The sequence below is a fragment of the Ascaphus truei genome, chromosome 4 (assembly GCF_040206685.1).
Source record: "Ascaphus truei isolate aAscTru1 chromosome 4, aAscTru1.hap1, whole genome shotgun sequence".
Taxonomy (NCBI): domain Eukaryota; kingdom Metazoa; phylum Chordata; class Amphibia; order Anura; family Ascaphidae; genus Ascaphus; species Ascaphus truei.
The window spans coordinates 323,288,967-323,311,960 of record NC_134486.1 but is presented as its reverse complement, the minus strand read 5'-3'; the positions used below and the strand labels follow the sequence as shown (position 1 = coordinate 323,311,960).

At 41.3% G+C, this 22,994-nt stretch overlaps 1 protein-coding gene across 10 annotated transcripts in view; it reads left to right on the top strand.

Moving 5' to 3' along the window:
• Positions 1-22,994, top strand: part of MYO6 (myosin VI) — a 188,087-nt gene that overhangs the window by 60,499 nt on the left and 104,594 nt on the right. For all 10 annotated transcript variants that reach the window (XM_075597977.1, XM_075597986.1, XM_075597984.1 and 7 more), the window contains exons 7-12: positions 1,648-1,703; positions 5,691-5,788; positions 12,939-13,103; positions 18,074-18,154; positions 20,855-21,035; positions 22,813-22,957. In XM_075597977.1, the coding sequence (XP_075454092.1) occupies positions 1,648-1,703; positions 5,691-5,788; positions 12,939-13,103; positions 18,074-18,154; positions 20,855-21,035; positions 22,813-22,957 (726 nt within the window). The remainder of the gene's footprint in view (positions 1-1,647; positions 1,704-5,690; positions 5,789-12,938; positions 13,104-18,073; positions 18,155-20,854; positions 21,036-22,812; positions 22,958-22,994) is intronic.

The following is a 22,994-nucleotide window of genomic DNA, read 5'->3' as shown; positions in this document are numbered from 1 at the left end:
AGAACATTTTACAAAGGAGTGAGAACTGCAAACCGAAACAGCAATAGGAAGGGCATAATGGGATGCAGCACAGGTAGTAGGGAGAGAAAGGTCTTATAGTCTTCAAGTTGTGCATATATTGTCAGAACATTGACAAAGGTAGGTTCTCACAGTCACAGAGTGGTTGGTAAAGTGCTGGATCCAGTTCTTCCCTTCTTGTTCAACTCCAGCTTAACTCCACAGACACTTAAAAAAAAAATTGTGATTTTTAAGAAAGTGACACAGCCAATACAGACTGACGTAAATACTCTAACAATATCACATGACAATAAAAAGGAAGGTAGGGGTTGTGACTAATGAGCAGAGCTAGACAGATAGACTTACCAAATAAATGTTAATTTGATAGTAAAGTCCGCTTCATCTACAGACAGAGGGACATATCAAATAGATGTTCATTTGGTAATAGTTACTTAAAATAATGTAAGAAAAGATTTGGGACGTAGACCACAAGGAGGATATTGTAATAGTGGTTACACACACAATACCATTCTTACAATGCATGTTAAGTGACAGCTGTCATTTAGATTAATCTAAATCCCATTTAGATAACAGCCATTAGTATCACAGCAGTAACTGGATTACCAGTAATATAATTTCGTACAGTGATACTATAACACATACAAGAAACGTCTGCATTGAAATTTCTGTTACAACCAAATGGTAATGGCATTAGTGGTATTGGAAATGTGTAGCGCTACAAGTTTACATACGAGGCTTCACCGGAGTGAATCGCCCATAAATAATGGAAAGGGAGGTCCGAGCCCTCGCAACAACGAGATCATTCAAAGGTGCCGTCCCGTCCCCCCCTGTTACCGCATGAACCAGTGACCTGCTTAAGCAGTTAAATGTAGCGGATTGACATCTTCATTACGAAAATCAGCCATCTATTTATTTAACTTTTTTTTAAAAAACATTTTTATTTTGTTCGCATTTTGGGGTACAGAAATAATAGGTAGGGGTATGGTGGAGGTTTGGGGGTGCACGAGCTAAGTAGCTTTACTTTAATCACAAATGGCATAACACATTATGGCAATAACTTTGCTGTTGAAAGTTTTTTTTAAATATATAAACATACTCGCTATATAGTACAGAGTCTCGCATCTATCCTTGTTGTGTTTAACCTTTTTGTTAGACATGTGAGGGATTTCATTTACTTTAGTCCCAATGCGCTGAATAGTCGTTTGCACAAACAAAGCTGTCTGCTCCTTTCACGCCTATGCTGGCCTGAGCAGTGACAGGATGGGCTAGATCAGGAATGGCCAACTCCAGTCCTCAAGGGCTGTTTAGGTTTTCAGGATATTTCTGCTTCAGCACAGGTAGCTCCGTCAAGGGCTCGAAAATTCCTCCTCATTTTTCCAAACAAACCCGAAACAGACAAATATTTGTTGGGAGTATGATGACGCTTGTTTAAAGAAAACGATTACATTGGTGTAATGGTTCTGTAAAAAGACTGCGTTAGAATGATTTGTTCATCATCATCAAAGAAAATATTGACAAATACTCATTAAAGTTTTCATTTTAGTATAAAATGTAAAAAGCGATTGACCGTTTGCAACACATGAATAGCCTCTCGTCTGAATATTTACAAAATCCTTTTTTGTTTGGCAGGTATTTAACAGAGTCTTATGGATCCGGGCAAGATATTGATGAAAGGATTGTAGAAGGTATGTGCTTTTTCTTAATTGGAAATCCATTCTCGTAAGAATCAAAACAGGACAACACAGTATGAAACAGTTTTGCATACAGTGCTACAATCTGTTGTGTTTACACTGCGTTGCCTTGGCCCCACTGGCACATTGCGACCACGTGTCTGCTTCTGAGCCCAATCACATGATAGCGGTGTCACTAATTCCGGAAATGGCAGGGTTCTCCTCCTCTCCCTCCTCCCTGCATGCCAGATCAAGGAGTGCAGGGCGCAATCTCCCCTAGAAAAGTCCATGACGTAGCCACTACATCAGGGGGCCCCCCGGAGTGCCAGACCCCATGACGTGGTGACTACATTATAGGGCACTGAAAGGGTTCAATATACAAGTTTGTGTGTAAATATAAACGGGTCTGTATGGGATCTCACACAGCCTTGTGACGGATTGTAAGCTGTTCGGGTCGGGGATTTCTTTTCTATGGTTTGATTTTGCTGCACTTATTGTATTATAATTCCCTGTACTGAATTCTTTGTGAAGCGCTGAGTACACTTTTTTGGCGCTATATAAATAAAGACATACAATACAATTTACAAGCCAAATTGGGTACAAAATAAATAAAAATGTGCAGTCTGAATGTTCACGTTGATCTGTGTATGTAATTGACATCATTCTGTTCCCCCATTGTACCGTGCTGTGGAATATGTTGACGCTTCATAAATTAACAATAATGGTAATCTATTGTTGTACACGGCCTGTCTGGGCAAAGGTTAGCGAAGGACAGTGCTGGCATATTTAATAGATGACATTTAGCTCACTGGCGACACCTGCTTTTATTTATTTTTAAAATTTCTTTAAAGAGTTCAGAGAAGTAGAACAATTTTACATCTTTGTTTTCATCTTTTGACACTTCTGTGTTAAAAAACAAATGCTTTGTAGAGTGTGCAACCTTTGGCAAACTCTTATCCCCAGAATACATTAGTTAGCAAGCCAAATGATTAGCTCTGTTTTTATATTTAGCAATTAATTATGGTGCCATCATTAGTCTAACCGGATGTTCAGAAGTAGCTCCTGTGCTTGAACCCAGTGAACCCAAGTAGCGATACATCTACTTATTTCCTTCTGTAAAATATGAACAACATACTGTAAGGGCGATTGACTCTTCCCAAGGTAACCAATTACACTGATTAAGTTGTTTACATATTTTCTTTTTCCCTCCAAGTTGATCTGCCCCATTAACCACAGACTGACATTGACCTATACTTCAAACACCTGCAGTTTCAATGTAAAAATCCAATACAAAATACTACAATTCCTAGCTGTCGGAAAGTACGCTTTGATACGTTACTCTCGCGTGTTGTACGTGCTTGGCTTTCCTGAACTCCGGCAGCTTTTAGTTATTTGCTACCTTTTTATGAAGACCTTTTTTTGTTTTCAAATGTATGTGGTTGTTGCCTGCTAGTTAAGTGAGACAACTGAGATTTAAGAGGCAACGTTCTAGTTCTTAGGTCTGAAATTGGTCTTTTTTATCATCATGAACAAGAGGCTTTATTTCCCTGTGCGTCAGGAATGACTCGCAGAGTCACCTCTTGGCTGCTGCCCTTTCAAAAGATTTGTACGGAAAAGTCAGAGGAATACATCTTTTCCTTTCTCTACTGAGTTTTAATACCTTTAAGTTCTTTACCTATTATTGTCCTTTGGCGATATAAAATAGACGAAGACATTTTTATTTTTTATTGTGTGCGGTGCACTGTTTCAAAACATCTTTACTTTCACCGATCTGCGATTTAAAAAAAATAAATAAATACATTATACTTGGGTTCAGATTCACAAAGTGCTGGTACAGGTTAGAGCACTGGGTCCAACGTTGACTCTGATTTTTGTCAGTGGCAGTTAACGCTAGAACGGATGGGCTAACCTGTAGAGGCGATGAATGAATCTGGGCATTAGACGTTATAGTTTCAAGTCTTCACATTATTAAATATTCTAGAAAACCATGGCTTCATTTTAAAGTACAGTATGGCTCCGCTTTATGGCGTTCCGCTCATACAGCGTTTCCCAATGTATACCCATATTCATTAGGTTCGGCACTTAAGTTTTTCCGGCGATTTTCGGCATGACGCGCTCAGCAGCTGAGTATTCGGCTGTTGCTAAGCAACAGTTTTTTTTTTAGCGCGTGTGCAACTCCTTGTCAGATGCCATTTGTCAGCGAAACAGTCGGTTTACAGCTCTGCATCTCTGTTTTCAAAGATACAATACAGTACAGTAGGGCCCTGCTTTACAGCGGCGGCCTGGAACAGAACCTGCTCTATGAGCGGGGCCCTCCTGTAGATACAAGTAATGAAACTAATAGTATGAACCAGCGTTTCCCAAACTTTTTTTTCCGTGACCCGGTTATTTTTGAACTTCTCCTTCGTGACCCACTAAAAATGTTATCGCCTATAGGTAAAATAAAACCGTTATGAATGTCCATACAGATTTCATATATTTTCCCAATCCCCTCTATTCTCTCTCTCCCTCCCCCCCCCGCCCTCTCTCTGACCTGCATAGACGCACACAGTCACTGACCTACAGATACTCACACAGACAGACCAACACACACATAGCCACTGCTGGCCTGCACAGACACACACACAGCCACTGATACACACAGTGGCTGTGGCTGATACACACACACACACAGATCCATACACACACAGATCCATACACATACACAGATACATACACATACACAGATACATTCACATACACACACACAGATACATACACACACTCTCCCCCATACACACACAGATACATACACACACAGATACATACACACACTCTCTCCCCCATACACACACAGATACATACACACACAGATACATACACACACTCTCTCCCCCATACACACACAGATACATACATACACACAGATACACATACACACAAACAGATACACACACACACACTCCCCTATACACACACACACACACACACACAATTTATTACAGAGGCAGCGACGGATGTGAGTGACTGGAGAGGGGGGGGGGGGCGGGGGAGAGAGGAAAGGCCAAGCGATCCGAGCAGGTGGCTCCACGCCTCCCTGTGCCCGCCAGCGACCATGCAGCAACCACTGCCCACCCCCTGCGCCTATCTCCCGCACCAAGGGGACTGAGGGGAAGGGAGCGCCAGGAACGGAGGCACAGGTGCGCCCCCGCACCACTTCCTACCTCCTATCACGCCGGGCATCGTGTCCTGTGGGGGGGGCGGAGCATGTCATGGGCGGCAACATCATGATGCGGGGCTGCAGTAGGAGCCCGAGTCAGCGAATCACCGTTGACTCCCCAGCGATAGCAGCCTGCACCACATCAGCACCGTCCCGCACCTCACCTCGGGCCGCCGCAAGGAGGGAGGGGGGGCCGCCGCAAGGAGGGAGGGGGGGACGCCGTGCGGCCAGCCTCGCTGTGACCCGGCAATTTTGTTTCCGTGACCCGGTGCCGGGTCGCGACCCACCATTTGGGAAACGCTGGTATGAACGATTCAACAAGTCAGAAAATAGCATGGAGCACTGTGATAACAAAAGGTTGATGTTTCCTGCTTCACACGAAGAAGAGAGCAGCACTCCCAAGTTCACTTATAAGTGGTATAACATTTATTGAAGCTCCTACCCTGTATCAAACATCTCTGGTGTATTACAATATTCAGGTGTATTGAAGGTTCTCGAGAAGATAAACTCAATATGTATATATGTTTATACCGCTATTCATACATTACTGTAAATCTGCTAATTCAAAAACATTTTACTGGATTTCTCGTCTATCCAAAAAGCGAATGAAAAAAGTTGTCATTAAGTCCAAAAGGCTGTTGGGTATTTAAAGTAAAAATTCAAAAGGTTTCCCTCTGGAGTAACCTATTGTTGGCCTCATTACCACCCCTATGATGCTTTCAAACGTTTGCAATCCGCATACAACGGATCTAGTGTGTTATACACTTATTGTATGTAATTAAAGCATTATTGTATCCACACAGCAAACCCCCTCTTGGAAGCCTTTGGAAATGCTAAAACAGTCCGCAATAACAACAGCAGTCGCTTTGGAAAATTTGTAGAAATCCACTTCAATGAAAAGGTATGTGTTTTTTAAAGTGTTTTTGGCAACATTATACAGGTGGTTCTCGCTATACAGCCGTCCATTATCCATTGAACGCCTTATCCGACGCCGGATAATACATTCCGCTGAACGCATTATCCGCCGTCGGAACGGGTTATCTATGCGCAACGCCACGGATTAACATGGGATCCGTTATCCGACGGCGGTTTGCAGGATGGATTCTGGTGGATAACCGAGGACCGCATGTTCCGATCTTGTTTTCTTCATTGTCGGTTTTTATTAGCATTGCTGTCTTCTTCGGGAAAGTGTAGAAGAGTTTGCAATGTTACCTCCTCATAATCTGTTCTCTGGCGAGAACAACAACCAGACAAAATAAAAAGATAACATTATTTTGTACAATTTTTCTCTTCCATTGAATCATTCTACGTTTTTAAAGAAATACCGATGTGAAAAATTACATTTCTGGGCCTCATTAATGTAGAACATACTGGACACCTAACAAGCTCCTATTAAACCCCCAAAATAACCACAACATATATATAAGCATATGAGTGTCACAGAGGAGTGCTACTGAGCATGGCAATATATATTTAAAACCAGAGACAGAACATAAAACACAGACAAAGCTCAGTTTTAGCACATCCAGTGAGACTCATACACGGTACAGTGCCTAAATATATATGTATAAATATCTAATATGTAAAATGGTCTTTTAGTTTGACATTTTTGGCCAAAATTGTTGTAAGCCCCTGAGCCAACGGCACGGCAGACCACAAATCAGGGGTCCCTAACGCTAATATAAATTCTTAATAACCTGTGTAATAACAGGAAGAATGATTTATAGTAAATCTGTCAATATTAGTTGCAAAGTTCTAAGTCTGACTGAAGCTTTTATTAACCTGTACATTACCAGGAAAAGCACTCTGTATTAGAGATGTCACAGCCAAACCTCATTAATGTAGGCCTTTTACAAATCTATTCATGTAAATGTTACAAAAAAAAAATACATGTCTAAGGACGTTTTGCTTTATTATAACCTCAGGGGTTAACCCATATCTGATCAATCTTGGCCGCAGAAGTTTGATGTGTTTGAAGCCAAGGGATAGTGTCAAAGAAAGGTGGGGAAGGGATGCTCTGGGGGGGGGGGGGAGAGAAAGTGTGGATAAGAATAGAGGCAAGCAGGATAATTACAGACAATTTTGGTAGGGTGTGAGAAAACCCATGTCCACATTAAGTCCCTTGGTTTTGGTGTCAAAGAGTCTTATCATTCTGAGCTCAAATGTTTTCCGTTCTTGGGTGCTTTTAAACATTCCATTGAGGATTTTGATTTTTAAATCATTTATGGAATGATCTGGTTGTGAGAAGTGATGTCCCACAGGTGAGCAGTATCTTCCTTCTTCGTGATGGAGTATAGAGTGTCTGTGCATATTCATTCTTCCTTGTAATTTTTGGCTGGTTTCCCCAATGTAGCAACCTTGGTCACATTTGTTGCATTGAATCATATACACTATATTCGTGGATGTGCAGCTGTATGATCCTTTAACATTGAATGTTCTATGGTTGTGACTGGCTGTGGGATCCTGGTAAATATGTTTGCAGAGTTTGCAGCGTGTGTTGCTGCACGGTTTTGTGCCGTTATTCATGTCTTTAAAATCGTTGTGAAGTTTTCTGCTGACTAATTTCTGTTTGAGGTTTGGTGGTTGCCGGAATGCAAGAATGGGAGGTTTGGGAAAGATTTCTTTTAATGTCGCATCCTCTGTCAGCATGGGTTGCAGATCTTTGATTATTTTTCGTATTCCCTCTAGGGTAGGGTTGTATGTGGTCACTAGTGATATGCGTGTGGTAGGTTCTTTCTGTCTGTATTGTAGCAGGTGTTCTCGTGGGGCTTTTAGTGCAGATGTAATAGTTTTGGCAATAGTCTTTGGTTTGTATCTCTTCTGTCTGAACGATTCGGTCAGGGTTGTGAGATGCCTGTTTCTGTCTTCAGTGTCAGAGCATATGCGGTGGTATCTTATAGCCTGGCTGTGTATGATACCTTGTTTGGTGTGAGTGGGATGGAAGCTGGAGTTGTGGAGGTAACTGCATCTGTCAGTTGGTTTCTTGTATACAGATGTGTGTAGTTTCCCATCTTTCAGTGTTACTGTCGTGTCTAGAAATTTATTAGGTTTGCAGAATAATCCATTTTGAGTTTTATTGATGGATGGAATGAGTTTAGGGACTCATGGAATTGTTTTAGGTTTTCTTCACCCTCTGTCCATATTATAAACAGGTCATCAATGTATCTGTAGTATTTGTAGGGTTTGTGGAGGCATGTAGTTAGGAATCTTTGTTCAAGATTTGCCATGAAAAGATTGGCATATTGCGGTGCCATTTTGGTACCCATTGCAGTCCCCATTAGTTGTAGGTACATTTCCTTGTTGAAGCTGAAGTAGTTGTGTGTGAGGATGTATTCTATCAGTTTGGTAATTACATCCGCGCTGTATTTCTGATCCAGGGGAGATGTTGTAAGGAAATGCAGGCATGCCTCAATACCATCCTTGTGGGGGATGTTGCTGTAAAGGGATTCTACATCCATGGTAACTAGTAGTGTGTTGGATGGTAGTTGGTTGATGTTGTTAAGATTATTGAGAAAATCTGTGGTATCTTGTATGAAGCTGTTGGTGCTTCTGACTAAAGGTTTGAGGATATTCTCCACTAAGCCTGATATTTGTTCCGTGAGTGTATCCATACCTGTTATAATAGGTCTGCCGGGGATTCCTGGTTTGTGGATTTTGGGAAGCATGTAGAAGATCCCAACTCCTGGGTTGTCAGGTATTAGTTGCTTCAATTGTGGTTGCAGGTGGTTAGGGAATGTTTGAATGATGTTCATGAGTTGCTTTGTATATTCCTGGGTTGGATCATGCGTGACCTGACCTGAAGAAGAGAGGAGAACTCTCGAAAGCTTGTCCTATGACATAAATTGTTAGTCCAATAAAAAAGGTATCACCTAATACTGAAGAACTAATTTATTCTGCACTATCGCAACTGGACTAACACGGCTACTTTCTGCTTTATATATATATATATATATATATATATATATATATATATATATATATATATATATATATATACACACATCACTATATACACACACACACATCACTATATACACACACACACTCACTATACACACACACACTCACTATACACACACACACTCACTATACACACACTCACTATACACACACACTCACTATACACACACACTCACTATACACACACACACACACTCACTATACACACACACTCACTATACACACACACTCACTATACACACACACATCACTATACACACACACACACACACACGTGAAAGTACTACTGTACTGCATGCTCGGCTCCCCACGCTGCTGAACACTGGAGGAGTAAAGACAGGAAGAGGAGGGCTTGTGTCTGTGTGTAGAGGGACGCCCCGCCCCCTCTGCAAGCACAGGGAAACAGCAGCAGCACGGAGCTTCTGCCTGCCACTGCTCTGCCCCCAGGTTTCGCCGCACAGGCTGCGCCCCCCAGTTTGCGCACCGCTGGCCTGGCGCGCGTGATCGGCGCCCGACTGACGCGCGGCACGACGGAAAAAATAAACAAGGAAGCCGCGTCTGCCCGCACTTTGCACTTTGCCGGCGTAGAAGACGACTCCCGACTTTTGAGATGATTTTCCAGGGTTAAAAAGTCGTCTTATATGCCGGAAAATACGGTAGTACTATTTTCTTATGTTGCTGTATGTTATTTATCGAAATCAAATATGCCTGTCATTTGGAAAGATCGCAGATCAGGTAAATGCGAAACCCTGCGCTCCTCCCAAACTGGCTTGCCATTTATTAGTGAAGTTCGACATTTTTATACTAAGTCTTATAACAAAGGAGTCATTTAGTTGCTCTCCAAATCTTTCCTTCATTATGCAAAGGGATTTATATTTTTGGGTCCTGCCAGTTTTAATGGCGCTGAATCGCAGATGACATAAATGCTCCATTTATTTAACCCTTTAGACACACTCCTCCCATACTTCACAATGTTTAGCCCACAAGACGATAAGAAATATTGTGCATATAGTGTAGATAACTGCTAAAGTGGAGTTAACCTTGATGCGGGTAGCAGGCTTGAATCAAAGTGGGAGGGTGGCGAGGGGGTGGCACTTGGGCAGGGGGGAAGAGGGGATGACAAATATTGAGGGTGGAAGAGAGGGTGATAGGGTTACCAGGTGTCCAGTATTGAGCCAGGCTGTCCTATATATGGATACACTGTCCTTTAAAAAAAATGAGGTAATACTGGACATGTATGTATCCGGTATTACTTCTCTTGACATAGTGATCTGACCGGCTTTGGGGGCCGCGGGATTTCCCTGAGCAGGGCTGTTGCTAAAGGGCTGGCAGCATTTCCATTCTGATTGGCTGCATTACCCATCAGCAGTCAATCAAGAGAAGGTGTCAAAAGCCTGGGGGTGGGGCCAAGAAGAGGAGGAAACAGCACGGAGGTTGGATGTGTGTCTCAAGCACGTTGCACCTTTTCACCGTGTCCAATATTTTTGGAGAAGCCACCTGGCAACTTTGGTGGCGGGAGTGAGACACGGAGAGGGGGTAGGGGGGGTGGTGGTGAAACATGGAGAGGGGGGTGAGAAGAGAAGGTGTCATGGGGCGATGGGCAGTGGGGAACAAGAGTGTCAGTGGGGTGATTGTTCCTACCTTGCTCTCCAGTCTCCACAGCCAGCACGACATGGAGCTCTCAGCAGCCAGGTATTCACTTTACCCTGTGCTACTTTGGAGCTCACCAGGGGTCGCTAGTCCATAGGAGCTCAGGAGAGGAGCTGGTTAGGGGCCGCTCTCGCTTCTCTTCCATGTCTCTATGGTCACTCTGCAGTCAGAGCCTCCATTTTTTTTTTCCACCCAAGGGGCTGCACATGAAGCACTGAAGGGCAGCATGTGGCCCTTGTGCCTCAGGTTGGCTACCTCTGTACTAGGGGAGTCACCATTGGTTGCGATTATCCATAATTCTGCAGACCATTTAAAGATTGCAGACTATAAATGGGACTCAATCTGCACAGTGGGTACTAGCTGCAGAGAAACAGTGTAGAAGTCTAAAAATTGCCCAGGCTGGCAGTCTAATCTGTTATTACAGCTGCATGTATTTTATGTCTATGTTCAGTTTCATGTACATCTTCCTCGGAAGAAGCAGAAAAGCATAGTTGGTATCATAACACAAGCGGCGAGATATTACTGTTTTCCAGCTATTTTGTGACGGATCTCCCAAATTTAATGCTGCAGTTTGGGGTGACGACCTTTAATATTGTCGAATTTGATCTTGAAACCTGCCCTTTCTAAATAAATAGAAAATAAGCAATATATCGGTGTTCCCATGTGCCGTCTGAATGAGTTTGTATCACAGAAAAAGGTTATCACAGTGCTGAGTGAGCTTTTATATAGAAGCCAAGTCGGATAATGATGGTAACCTTTTCCAATAAAGTGACACACGAGACTGAAGTGTACTCCAGCACCGAACTGATTAATCGGGCAATGACCTTCAGACAAGGAGATAGTCTTAGGGACCTCCATCTCTCGTGTTTCTTACTCTTTAACTTGTGTTCTTTTTGACAGAACACAGAAAAAAGCAAACATGACATAACATAGACATTATACTACCTGGGCATTGTGTTCAGAATCAAATGTAAAAGATTGTCTGACTGAGTAAGCTGTGTGCAAACAGGCTAAAGCTACATATGCATTATATCATGTGTAAAGATTATTGGTCTAACTTGGGATATATAGATGCAGTGCTCTCTACGTTCATTTTGGGTGCAAAGAAACTGCTGCTGACTGGGGCCTGACCGCGGCCCGATCGCAGCTTCCCCACGCCCAAAAGCCCAGTCAACAGGCTGCCCTGACGGGTTTAGCGCAGCGGGGGTCCCTGCTTCTGAAGGGGACTCCCGCTGCATTAATACTACCTGACCACAACCAGTCTGTGCAGTGAGACAGAGATGGATTTAAATTGTCACCTGCTCCTATTGACTCTTTATCCTTGCTGTATTAGTATGGGAGAAGTACACAGCCTATTGTAAATATAAAAACCGGCCATGGAGGAGGACAAAGTCTATGATAAATAGCCATTCTGTAATGTATTCAACAACATTGATCACGTTTTAGCAAATTAGTGTTACCACAACAGATCTCGGCATCTTAAAAGTGATATTCCTACTCGGTTGTAACTACTCTAATACTCACTAAAAGTCCCAAATTCAAATCTTCAAATACATTTCTGGCTAAGTTCTTTGCTTGCTGAGATTTTTTGCAACGGTAGTTATAGTTTGTAAAGGCAATCCAATGTACTGCAGTATTATTCTCAACTCCATTTGTCTAATGTAACAAGTCCATCTGAGAGTACTTGTGTGCTAGATCCCCTTGGCAGCCATACTATTTTTGAATCTCTCTTTATATAGGGAATTCACTTCTATTCGCTGTTTATTTGTTTACATATACACACCTAGGGTGTATTGGGCACATTTCACCCCACCGGTAGGAATTTTTTGTTGGGTCTTGACGCTTGTTATATGTATATTCGTTAGTTTTTTGTGTTATTATTCTCAACTCCTTTCAACACCGTATGTCGGTCATCCCAACTTTTCTCCGCACCATATACAAGTGGCCCAAATCCTTAGTCTCATATTCAGTACCAGTGATTGCAAACTCTCCCTAACCTTGCCACGTTTGTGGAGTAACCATTACATTTTCCACATGTACATGTCTGTCTGTTGATTGATTAGTTATTGCTAAAATCTGGTCTGCCTGGGGTTCCCTGATTGGAAGGATAAAACATCGTGCTACAGTATATGGCCTGCAACTGGAGGCAGCTACGAATAAGTCACAGTTCACATTATTCAATAAAGGTTTATTACAAAACTGATGAAATGATGATGTTATCAGCAATTGTGATAGTGATAAACCTACATAGTATTGTAACAATGTGATTCAATATTGTTTACCAACTAGGATTCCAAGGAATTTGACTTGGTTTAAAATGAAGAATTTAACATTGTACAATGTGATTTCCTCCTATTCTAACATGGGTACATTTGGTATGGCTAACAAAGCTTTCTTTTGAGTTCCGTTATTTTACATATCCAATCTCTTTTCCTACCCAGAATTCTGTAGTGGGTGGATTTGTATCTCATTATCTTCTGGAGAAGTCCCGCATCTGCGTGCAAGGTCAAGATGAAAGGAATTACCACATTTTCTATAGGCTGTGTGCGGGAGCTCCGGAGGACATTCGGCAGAAACTCTTTTTAAGCTCCCCTGATAGTTTTAGGGTATGTATTCTTTGACCTATTTATCTTTTTCTTCCTCACACTCACAGTATAAGTAAGCATCACGTTAAAAGAGTGCATAAATGTATGACATTTCTCCAAAGACCCATTTAAATACTGGCACTCTCAAATATTTGCCCCTGCTGGATCCACTGTCTACCCTTCAACATGCTTATGCTTTCCAAACACCTTTGGAGGAAACCCTTCTTCAAGTTCTACTTTCTCAGAGACGCAAGAGCATTAGGTGGATAGAAATCTGCATCATTGTAAAGTTGTTGCATGTTGCTTTCTAGGGGATATAAATTGCTCCAACCACTGACATAAATGTTTAGATGCTCATAGAGCATAGACTAGTATGAATAATCTGTGGATTGCTAATTATCACAGTTTAGGACATATTTGCACTGAAAGTGCCATGCATATTTTTCAAAATGATCATGGTTTACTTTTAACCCTTTGAATGCTGGAGGAACCGTGGCACCACGATCCTCACGTGATCAGGGCGTCACTGATGACAGAACAGAGGACGAGTCCTCGTCCATTCCTCAGCCAGCCAGATGCATTCAGTGCTCCAGAGAAGCACAAAACACGATCTCCCCTATAAAAATGAGCAAATGCCAAATGCCGTAGCTACTGCATCATGGGTCCTGTGGAGTAGCAGACTTCATGACATCGCAGCTGCGTCATGGGACACCCAGTGTTACACTTAACACAGTATTTTATTATTAGTTTGTTGCTACCAAGATTCGAAAAGTACTTGGTCCTTGTATTGTTGCCCAATGGCGACCTGATTCATACTCTCGTGCCCTTCCCTTGCCCCTCCCTCCAGATTTTCACTAGGACTTACATTAAGAAGGAAACAGTGGAGTAGTGAGGATGGACTAATAACGTGTGTTGGTATAGGGAATGATTTAGAAAAGATGAAGATAAACTTGCACTATTCATTACAATAGAATAGAAAATAATCCCATGCAATGTGTTATTCATTTAGTTATTACGTTTGTCGTGTTGACACAATTAAGGGTCTGCCTCCTGTTTCTGTTCAAACACCTACTTTTACATGCTTCTAACAGAAATATGATCAGATCATAACATTGTAGTTTTCAGTGAGAAAAACAGGCGCCTTATACAGCTTGTCGCAGGAGAAGCCATCAATAGCCAAGATTAATTTTTGCCTCCGAAACAATCACAAAGAACGGCCTGTGGTATCAGTTACTACTTCTGGGCCAAGTTGCTTAGTGAGACACACAAATGCACACACAAGGAAAAGTTACTGTCATTTTATAATGAATATAGATTTATTTTTGTGTAACTGCCAGTTTCCTTGTTTTTCCATTTTCTGTTCTATGTAATTGTTAGAGGGAAAGGTCAAGTTTCTGTAAATATTGCCACGTTGAAATTGTAGGGGATTACATTTGAAAGCAACAAGCGTTGGTTTTGGTCAGTTTGATACATCATAAAATCTTTGATTCTGTCTGTAATCGATTATGTTCTTCTATAGAACATGCTCTGCTGCAAAGGGTAATCCCTTTAAAACATCTGCTGCAAATACAAGATCACGTTGTATTGAAGAACATGATCGATCATTGCCCATCAATTAACAATATAGTCAATCGGATAAGAATGAATTATAATGTTATATTAAGCATTTTTTTTTTAAACTGACATTTGCTTTAATAGGTTTTGTTTCAAGTGGTTAGCGGGTGATGGTACTCAGGAGTACGGAATACCATAACTTTGTATTATTTTCACACCCCGTGTACCACAACCTTTTTTTTTTTTTAATTTTTTAAATGTACAATGTTGCCAACCTTTTATTTTTATAAATAAACCTAATCCCTTCCTATTTTTGCAGCATCAATTTTATCTTAATATTTCTAATAAAAATATCACATTGGAGACATGTGAATGGGCTCACGACAGGACTGTTTTTTTTTTTTTTCCCCTGCCGGCAGTTCCCCTCTCTCTGCCCCCCCCCGCCCCCCCGGTTAACTCGGCTCCGGTGTCATTTGACGCCGTGTTGCCATGGGGACGTGTCTAAGAAGCCGCTGGAGCCAAGGTAAGTAAGGTTTACAGAGACCTTCACCGCTCTCCCGGCACTTTGTTTAAGTGCCTTTGGGAATGCCAGGGGCCTCTGTAGTCAGCATCGCCCCCCCCCCCCTACTGTGTGCAAACTGCAGGAAGGGATTCTGGGTAATGACATGCAAATGAGCACACACTGTCACGTTTGGCTTCTTATCCATTATAACATGGAACCCTATAAGCTTATGCGTGCCGTATTACATGGCTTTTTCAGCACAGCTGGGGTTAAAGAATTGCATGGCTAATAAACTTACGTTGCTCCATTTTTCCTTTACTTCACCCCTGATGCTTGATTGATGAAATAAACCTTTTTTACATTGGATACCTACCAGAGAGTGCTGCGGGTCTTTTTTCCTGTCTATCGTTGTTGCTGGGTGGCTATCCCGGCTACAAGCACCCTGCTTCTAAAGATAAGTTATTTGTCCTACTCTTGCCCAATTAGTGTTTTTTTTGCGATGTATGATATATATATATATATGCAAATATAGCTGTATGCTCATCTGCATGTCTTAGGCAGGTCTTAGGCAGGTCTGCAACCCCGCCTTTCCCCATTATCACCCAGCATACAGCACTTCCACTGCAGCAAGGGATTCTGGGAAATGACATGCAAATGAGCACAAAGTGTCACTTTTTGCCTCAATAACCATTTTTAACATGGTTCCCTATAGGCTTAAGCATGGTCACAGCTTTGAGCACAGCCAGGGTTAAGGTGCATACCCAGAAAACCACCCACAGACAGCTGTTTCGACCTTGATGGGTCTCATCAGTGTGGGGTTGATTTTACTGGGAATGCAAGAGAGGCTATGGGATAGGCTAAACCATAATACTGAGTTAAGTTATGGTGAGTAAAAAAACTGACAAAAACCCTCCACAGGAAAGCAAATATGCAAATATAGTTGTATGCTCATCTGCATGTCTTAGGCAGGTCTGCAACCCCGCCTTTCCCCATTATCACCCAGCATACAGCACTTCCACTGCAGCAAGGGATTCTGGGAAATGACATGCAAATGAGCACACAGTGTCACTTTTTGCCTCAAGGAAAGGCGGGGTTGCAGACCTGCATACATATATATGCATAGATATATATATCTATAGAGATATATATATATACCTGTATATATATATATAGATATATATATATAGATATATATATCTATATCATACATTACCAGCAAAGGTAAGGAGACAACAGCACTCAGAAGGTACTCAGAAAAAATGATTTATATATATATTAAATCTGGGACAGTATCATTACTTTTTTTTTTTTAATGCATGTTAACCACTGGGTATCACGCATCAAGTGCCAAGATGGGTTATTGCAGCCGTTCTGGCATTAACTCCCATTCAATGCCCCTTAAATTGTTCTCGCTGCCAAATGTGTGAAACCCGGTATGTGAACCATTAAGAGGTGTGAACATTCAGCACATGTCTGGTGTACGCAAATTGTGATCATCTGTAGGACCAGATATTCATGATCGGCTGAAAAGTGAGAATGCTGCAGTAATTGACCCTTGCTGGCTCCCTCCCGCAGATGGGGGGGCCGAGTAAAACCGGTGATTAGTGAGCTGAGAAGAACACTCAAATTGGATAATCCAGCCTCGGCAAACACCATTGTGTAGTTCTGGCAGACTGGGAACGTTACTCCTCCGAAGCAGTCTGACGGAAAAATAACAGAAATGATTAAAATTGAAATGAAACCTATTTGAAGGTGTCTCTCAGTGGGCTGCAGACGGCAAACAGAAATGTCATGTCTATTGAAACTGCAATTACTTTAAAAGATAAATTGTAGCTGGGCTTATGAATAAGATGTTTAACTTTCTAGTCCTGCAGGTGTCTCTGGTGATATATAATCTATTTCCTCTACGTGCAGTTGAAGCCCTAAACGAGGGTTTGCAGGCTGACAAGGATATTCAGACAACGGGGTTGTTTTTGTAGAAAGCAGGAACCCTTTGATTTCTGCAATGTTGGGGGTGGTGAATTGCAACCATTTTTTACCTTCATTCGTTACGAGGGATTTATCCAAGATTACAACCCTGCTCCTGACTGTCAGTAGCATTTACAGCTGCTTAACGACTAGTTAAGCACTAAGCCAATTTTCCAGCCATTAATAAGGCAGTTCCAGTTGTGAACAACTCCATGTGTTTGGCTTCCTTTAAGAAATGCAACCATGCACACAGCAAACATTTGAGGCCATATGAATGAAGTGGTGCTAGTCTGTAAGACCCCCTCTGGTGCTGTAGGACACCTTCAAGTGAATGGGGCTATCGGGTGTCCTGTGCTGTAGCACTGCTTATGAAACGTGGCCCTATTTTATTCCCTATGAAAAGGAATAACGTTTTTCTGTTTGTTTGGGCCAGGTAAATATGAGATACATTATATGTCAATCAAATGTTTTCCTTTGCCATTAACCCCTCCTTCCTTGTCCGCAAAAGTTTTGGTTAGCCAACTAACGCATTGCAGGCTGTATAGCAACTAAAGGACAGTGATGGGGAGAGGATTCATATGTAATCAGAGGTGTTTCTTATGATAAAGAATGTCTCTGATCAGTAATTATGTTACTAGGCGCTGATAGATGATCAAACTCTGTCAATAAAAGTATTCGTTTCCTTCTCTCTCACATGAAAGATCTATAGATCTAAAAGACTTCCTGGTTTGTACTAAAATGCAACAACCTCTGATGCCATCTTGTCTGTGTGACAGGAGAAACCTTTATGCACTTTTATGCACTGTTTTATGTCCACAACATGATACAGCAGATAGCGCAGACACAGACCCCATCCAAGCCATACACACGCTGGATGGTATTTTATGAATAAATATACCCTGTGTTCTTTTTTTCTAGCTATACATTAATTGTAATCCCTTTCTCGCCTTGTCGTATGTTTTCACAGTATTTGAATCGTGGCTGCACAAGGTACTTTGCGTCCAAAGACACAGACAAGCAGATTTTACAGAACCGCAAGAGTCCCGAGGTATAGTAACCTAAACTTGTAAATGATCTATACATATAAATGATGTATGCAAGCATACATTGCATAGATTTTAAAACCAAATGGGGGTGAACAAAAACCACCAGTATCATCAAACCACTATATATATCTATATCTCATACACCCCCCCACACACCCTGTGATGTTACGGTGGATTCTGCAGCTGATTGACTGTACAGCACTAGTTCTAACTCTTTCACATTGCGTTGTAGCAAAAGTTTTACACAGCTTTGTATAAAAGAAAAGTTACCACACGCCCACACGCCCACACGCCCATGTTTTAGCTGTGTAGTCTTTCTTGACAGATCTTGTTTACAGCTTATAGGCTGTTGACATCTCCATATGTTTTGTATCCAATACTTGTTGTGTTAGACGTTTTCAGCTGATAATTAATGTTTTGCTTTTTTCTTACACCTGCTCCTCTTGAGCTGTAAGAACGTCACAGATACAAGGGATGTCAGTAATGCATCTAGGTCTCCTGCAACTGCTTATTAAAAAATGTAACCTAGGGATTTTTGAAAGAGGCAGCTAACCAGGTGTTCACTTTCAGCTTTAGCGCTAAAGCGTGAAGCAGTAGCATGCCTGCATATGTCCTTGCCATTAATGTTTTCATTGTACCCAAGAATAAAGTACGTGCTTGAATCCTCAATATTATTGACAGACGCACAGTGACAGTCATTGATTTGGTTCTGGGGTCATAAGTTGTAAATGGAAGCAGCAGCTGTTCCACCTCTCCAGTATCTGTTCAGTGCATTTTTGGCTTCCCACGCAGTCAGGTTGTAATGCTTCATCCATCCTGGATGTGCAGGGGGTGCTAAAAGATGCCTGCTTGTGTATCCCAAAAGTTATTCACCACTATGGAATTACTTACTGGTGAGGTTTTATCACTCAACCGTTCCTTGATGTATATTAACACTTCAGTGCCACAGGAGCAAACCTGTGTGGTACTGTAAGACCCGTGGGCATCTGTGAGGTTAAGGATGATGGGGCCGTGGCTACAATATTGAGCATATGGCTCACTTGGGAAGATTGCTAGGGAATCGCTTGTACATTGAGAATGCAGGATTTCTCTGACCTATCTGAACACATCAGTATATATCTCATTTATAATTAATGACACATGATGCATTTATTTGGCATTTCATAAATATGGTAAACGGTAATGGTTTTTCTGTTTATATATTATCCTTGCAAACGTCAGTCTGAGGCACAAATCAGTTAAGGTACAAGCCATGGTGTCTGATTAAATAAAATCTCCACAAATATCTGTTCGTTTGCCATACATTTTTGGGGATATAAATAGATGGCTATGTTTTCCACATATATGTGAAACCATATCTGTTCTGCCTAATGGTTAGAAATAGGTGTTGGATAATCTCTCATGGATTATTTTGACATGACTGATTATTGTGCACTTTTCACAAGAACTGCGTTGGTGATTTGATTAATTTCACTGCTATTATAGATAGCCATAGTCTTCTCAAACTCTCTTGTACGTAACGTGCCACAAATGCCCTCAGTAGCAAAAAATATGAACCTACTGTATGTCTCTACATTATTCAGCAGTCCGATCACTCTGCTTTAACTGTGTAATCTGCTACCTTGAACTGAACACCGCAATTAACGATCCGAATTGCTTTTTTATTTTATTTTATTTTTTGTCTTTCCCATATTTTATCAGGAAGATGAGGTATTTTTCATGTAATATACAACCTTTAGCTTAGTATTGATGGTGTGTAGATGTGTGGGGTGGTTTTTGCTGAAAAAGATGCATGACGTTTGTGTGCAAGTAAATTCGGCACGGATAAGTTTTCATTTACTTTGTATTAGTCATTTTTCTTTTTCTGGTTAGAAGACCAATGCCTAACGAAGCATGTATTTAACGACTTTTAGGGGCTTATTCTATATCCGCTGGAGCGTCTGATAGTGCCGTTTTTGGCCGAAAGTCTCAATTGACTAATTGTGGATTTTGGCTGAAAACATTCTGATTGTCACTTTCTTAGATATACAATAAGCCGCCCAGAAGTAAAAGCATCGTAGAGATGAGCTGCTCTGCATGTTTCTTTGTTTTATGGGTGAACGAATATAAGTATATACTGTGTATCAAAATAATTGAATTCGTAAAATATTAACTACCATTCAGACAAAAAAAAATCCACATCCCATAAAGCAAATTAAATACCGTTTTAGTGCCGTCATCTATATCTGTAAAGTATAGCTACTTTTTTTTTTTTTTAATTTTACTCTTACGCATTGTATCCTAAATGTTCTTAAGTGTCTTTATTGACTAGTCCAGGGGTCTCCAACTCCAATCCTCAAGGCCTACGAACAGGTCGGGTTTTTAATGATATCCCTGCTTCAGCACAGGTGGTTCAGTCGTTGACTGAGCCACCTGTGCTGAAGCCGGGATATCCTGAAAACCTGACCTGTTGTTGCCCCCTCCCTCCCCCAATCCCTGGACTAGTCGTTCCCATGATTAGATTACACAAATTGCAAGCCAGATATTGGATGGCATTTTTAAAAATTATTATTTTCTTATTTTTGCTTTGCATGTCTGAACTGTTTTTTCGATGCATTTTCTGCTAAGAGATCTTGCCCTTTCTATGTATGAATTGATATTCACTTGCAAAGCGCTGTTTGCATATTGCCTTATATCGGTTCCTTTATTTATTTTTTCTTTAGTACCTCAAACATGGCTCACTGAAGGACCCTCTTTTAGATGATCACGGAGATTTCAATCGGATGTGCATAGCTATGAAAAAGATCGGCTTGGATGACACGGAAAAACTTGATCTTTTTAGAGTGGTTGCGGGCGTCTTGCACCTCGGGAATATTGATTTTGAAGAAGCTGGGAGCACCTCCGGTTAGAAGATATTTTATTCTATTCTATCCGTGTAAATGTCATCTCGGTGGCTTTGAGTTAGATTTGAGTCACAAAGCACAAGGTTCTTTCTAAGGGGAGAATAGAACATTCGGTGACTTGCATTTGAAAATGTCTTACGGGAGCACACAAAGGACTGGCAGGTTTAAATGAAAAAATGGATTTTGGAAACGCTTACCTGTATGAGTAATTGAAATAGCTGATATGATTACAGGGAAATGAAGTAGCCATCTGCACAGTTGATTTTCTAAAGGTCTCGTCAAAACAATAAAAAAGCACTGTAGTGTGACTGCTGCAATGCAGGTGCACTGCGGTGTGTTGCGGGCCCTTTCAGAAGTCAATAGTTGAGTTGATAGATTGACCACACTACCAGAGTGGTGTCCCCTGTATCTCTTTCCTTAGGATCCCCTTAGTGCTAGAATGCAGGACTTCGCAGTGGTTCCCTCCAGCACTATAAAGGGTTACATTTACCTTCGCCAAATGGATTACTCCTATTTCCCTATTTAAACATGGGAGGAACCAAACCATTTCTCAGCTGTGGATACAGCACAGACTTGTCTTGTTAATCTGAAACCCACAAATGCTAATAATTTTTATTTTTTGCCTTGTAACATATATGTCTGTACTTGTTAAATATGAGAGTGCAGACTCCAGCGTATCTTTGGTTTATTGAATCATATAAAGCAATGAAAGAAGTGCTCAATTATGATCATGTTCTCTGCTATAGGAAAGAATCTGAATTGGACAGCTGTCAGTGTGTATAAAACGGGGACCTCGCTTTGCCCTTGACTTTTTTTTTTTAGCGATATTGCAGCTTTAGGTCGCAAAACCAAATCGTATGCTTTGAGTGTAATAAGAACCAAGGGAATTATTCATCATTTTATTCAGTGACTCCTAAAACATAAAGCTGAATTTGATGGACTCGCACTGTAATAATATACCTTCAGATGGAATTTTTTTTCATTGAATTGAATCTCTTCCTCAGGGATCATCTGCTAGAAGTTTTATCACTTCTTCACTAGGGGATTGAAATGGTTCGAGGCAATAGAAGCTCAAAGGGCACAATGAAGCCAGGGACAATGTGTAATGCCATATAATACTGCACATTGTTATACTTCTTGTACAGTCTGTACATCAGACACGAGAAACAAGTTTCTAGCACATCAGTTATTAATTTTCACTTAAATTCTTAACATCACACGTGTATAAAAGATAACGTTCCCTAGTGTGTATATATATCTGTATGGGATATTACATACAGAAGTATATACACCCTCTGGGGACCGACATTTCAGAATATGTCTGCATGATGGGCTGAATACACACCTTCTTTTTTTCTTTCTTCTACTCCCTGTGCTGTGCTGGTATTTTTATCACTTAGATGATCATTAAATTGCATATGTTAGAAAGATGTGTGCTTGTTTAGGGATATTTGAATAGACCTATCCACAATCCTCTTTACAAACAGCCCAGGCTGATGATGCATTATATATTCTTAAGACAATAGGCTGCTGCATGTGCTTCTCTTTCAGTGCTTCGTTGCAGCACAGCGAACAGTTTTTTATTCTGGTTTCATATCCACAAGATGCGTTGCTATTGAAATGGTATATTGAGCCTTTGGTACTGTATGCTACACACTTATTGTGGTTGTAGAAAGGACTGAATGAGTGCAGAGGGCTTCCTGTGGCAAACTGTATCTGATTTGGGCCACAATTAGCCAGCTTCATTATTGTGACATGTACATTGTATTTATCACCAGGTGGCTGCAACTTGAAGAACAAGTCTAGTGCGTCCTTGGCCTGCTGTACTAAACTCTTGGGTCTGGATGAGGACGATCTCCGTGTCAGCTTAACAACAAGGGTCATGCTTACAACAGCAGGGGGCACCAAAGGCACAGTTATCAAGTAAGATCCCAAAGCTCCTCACTTCTATGTGAACAAT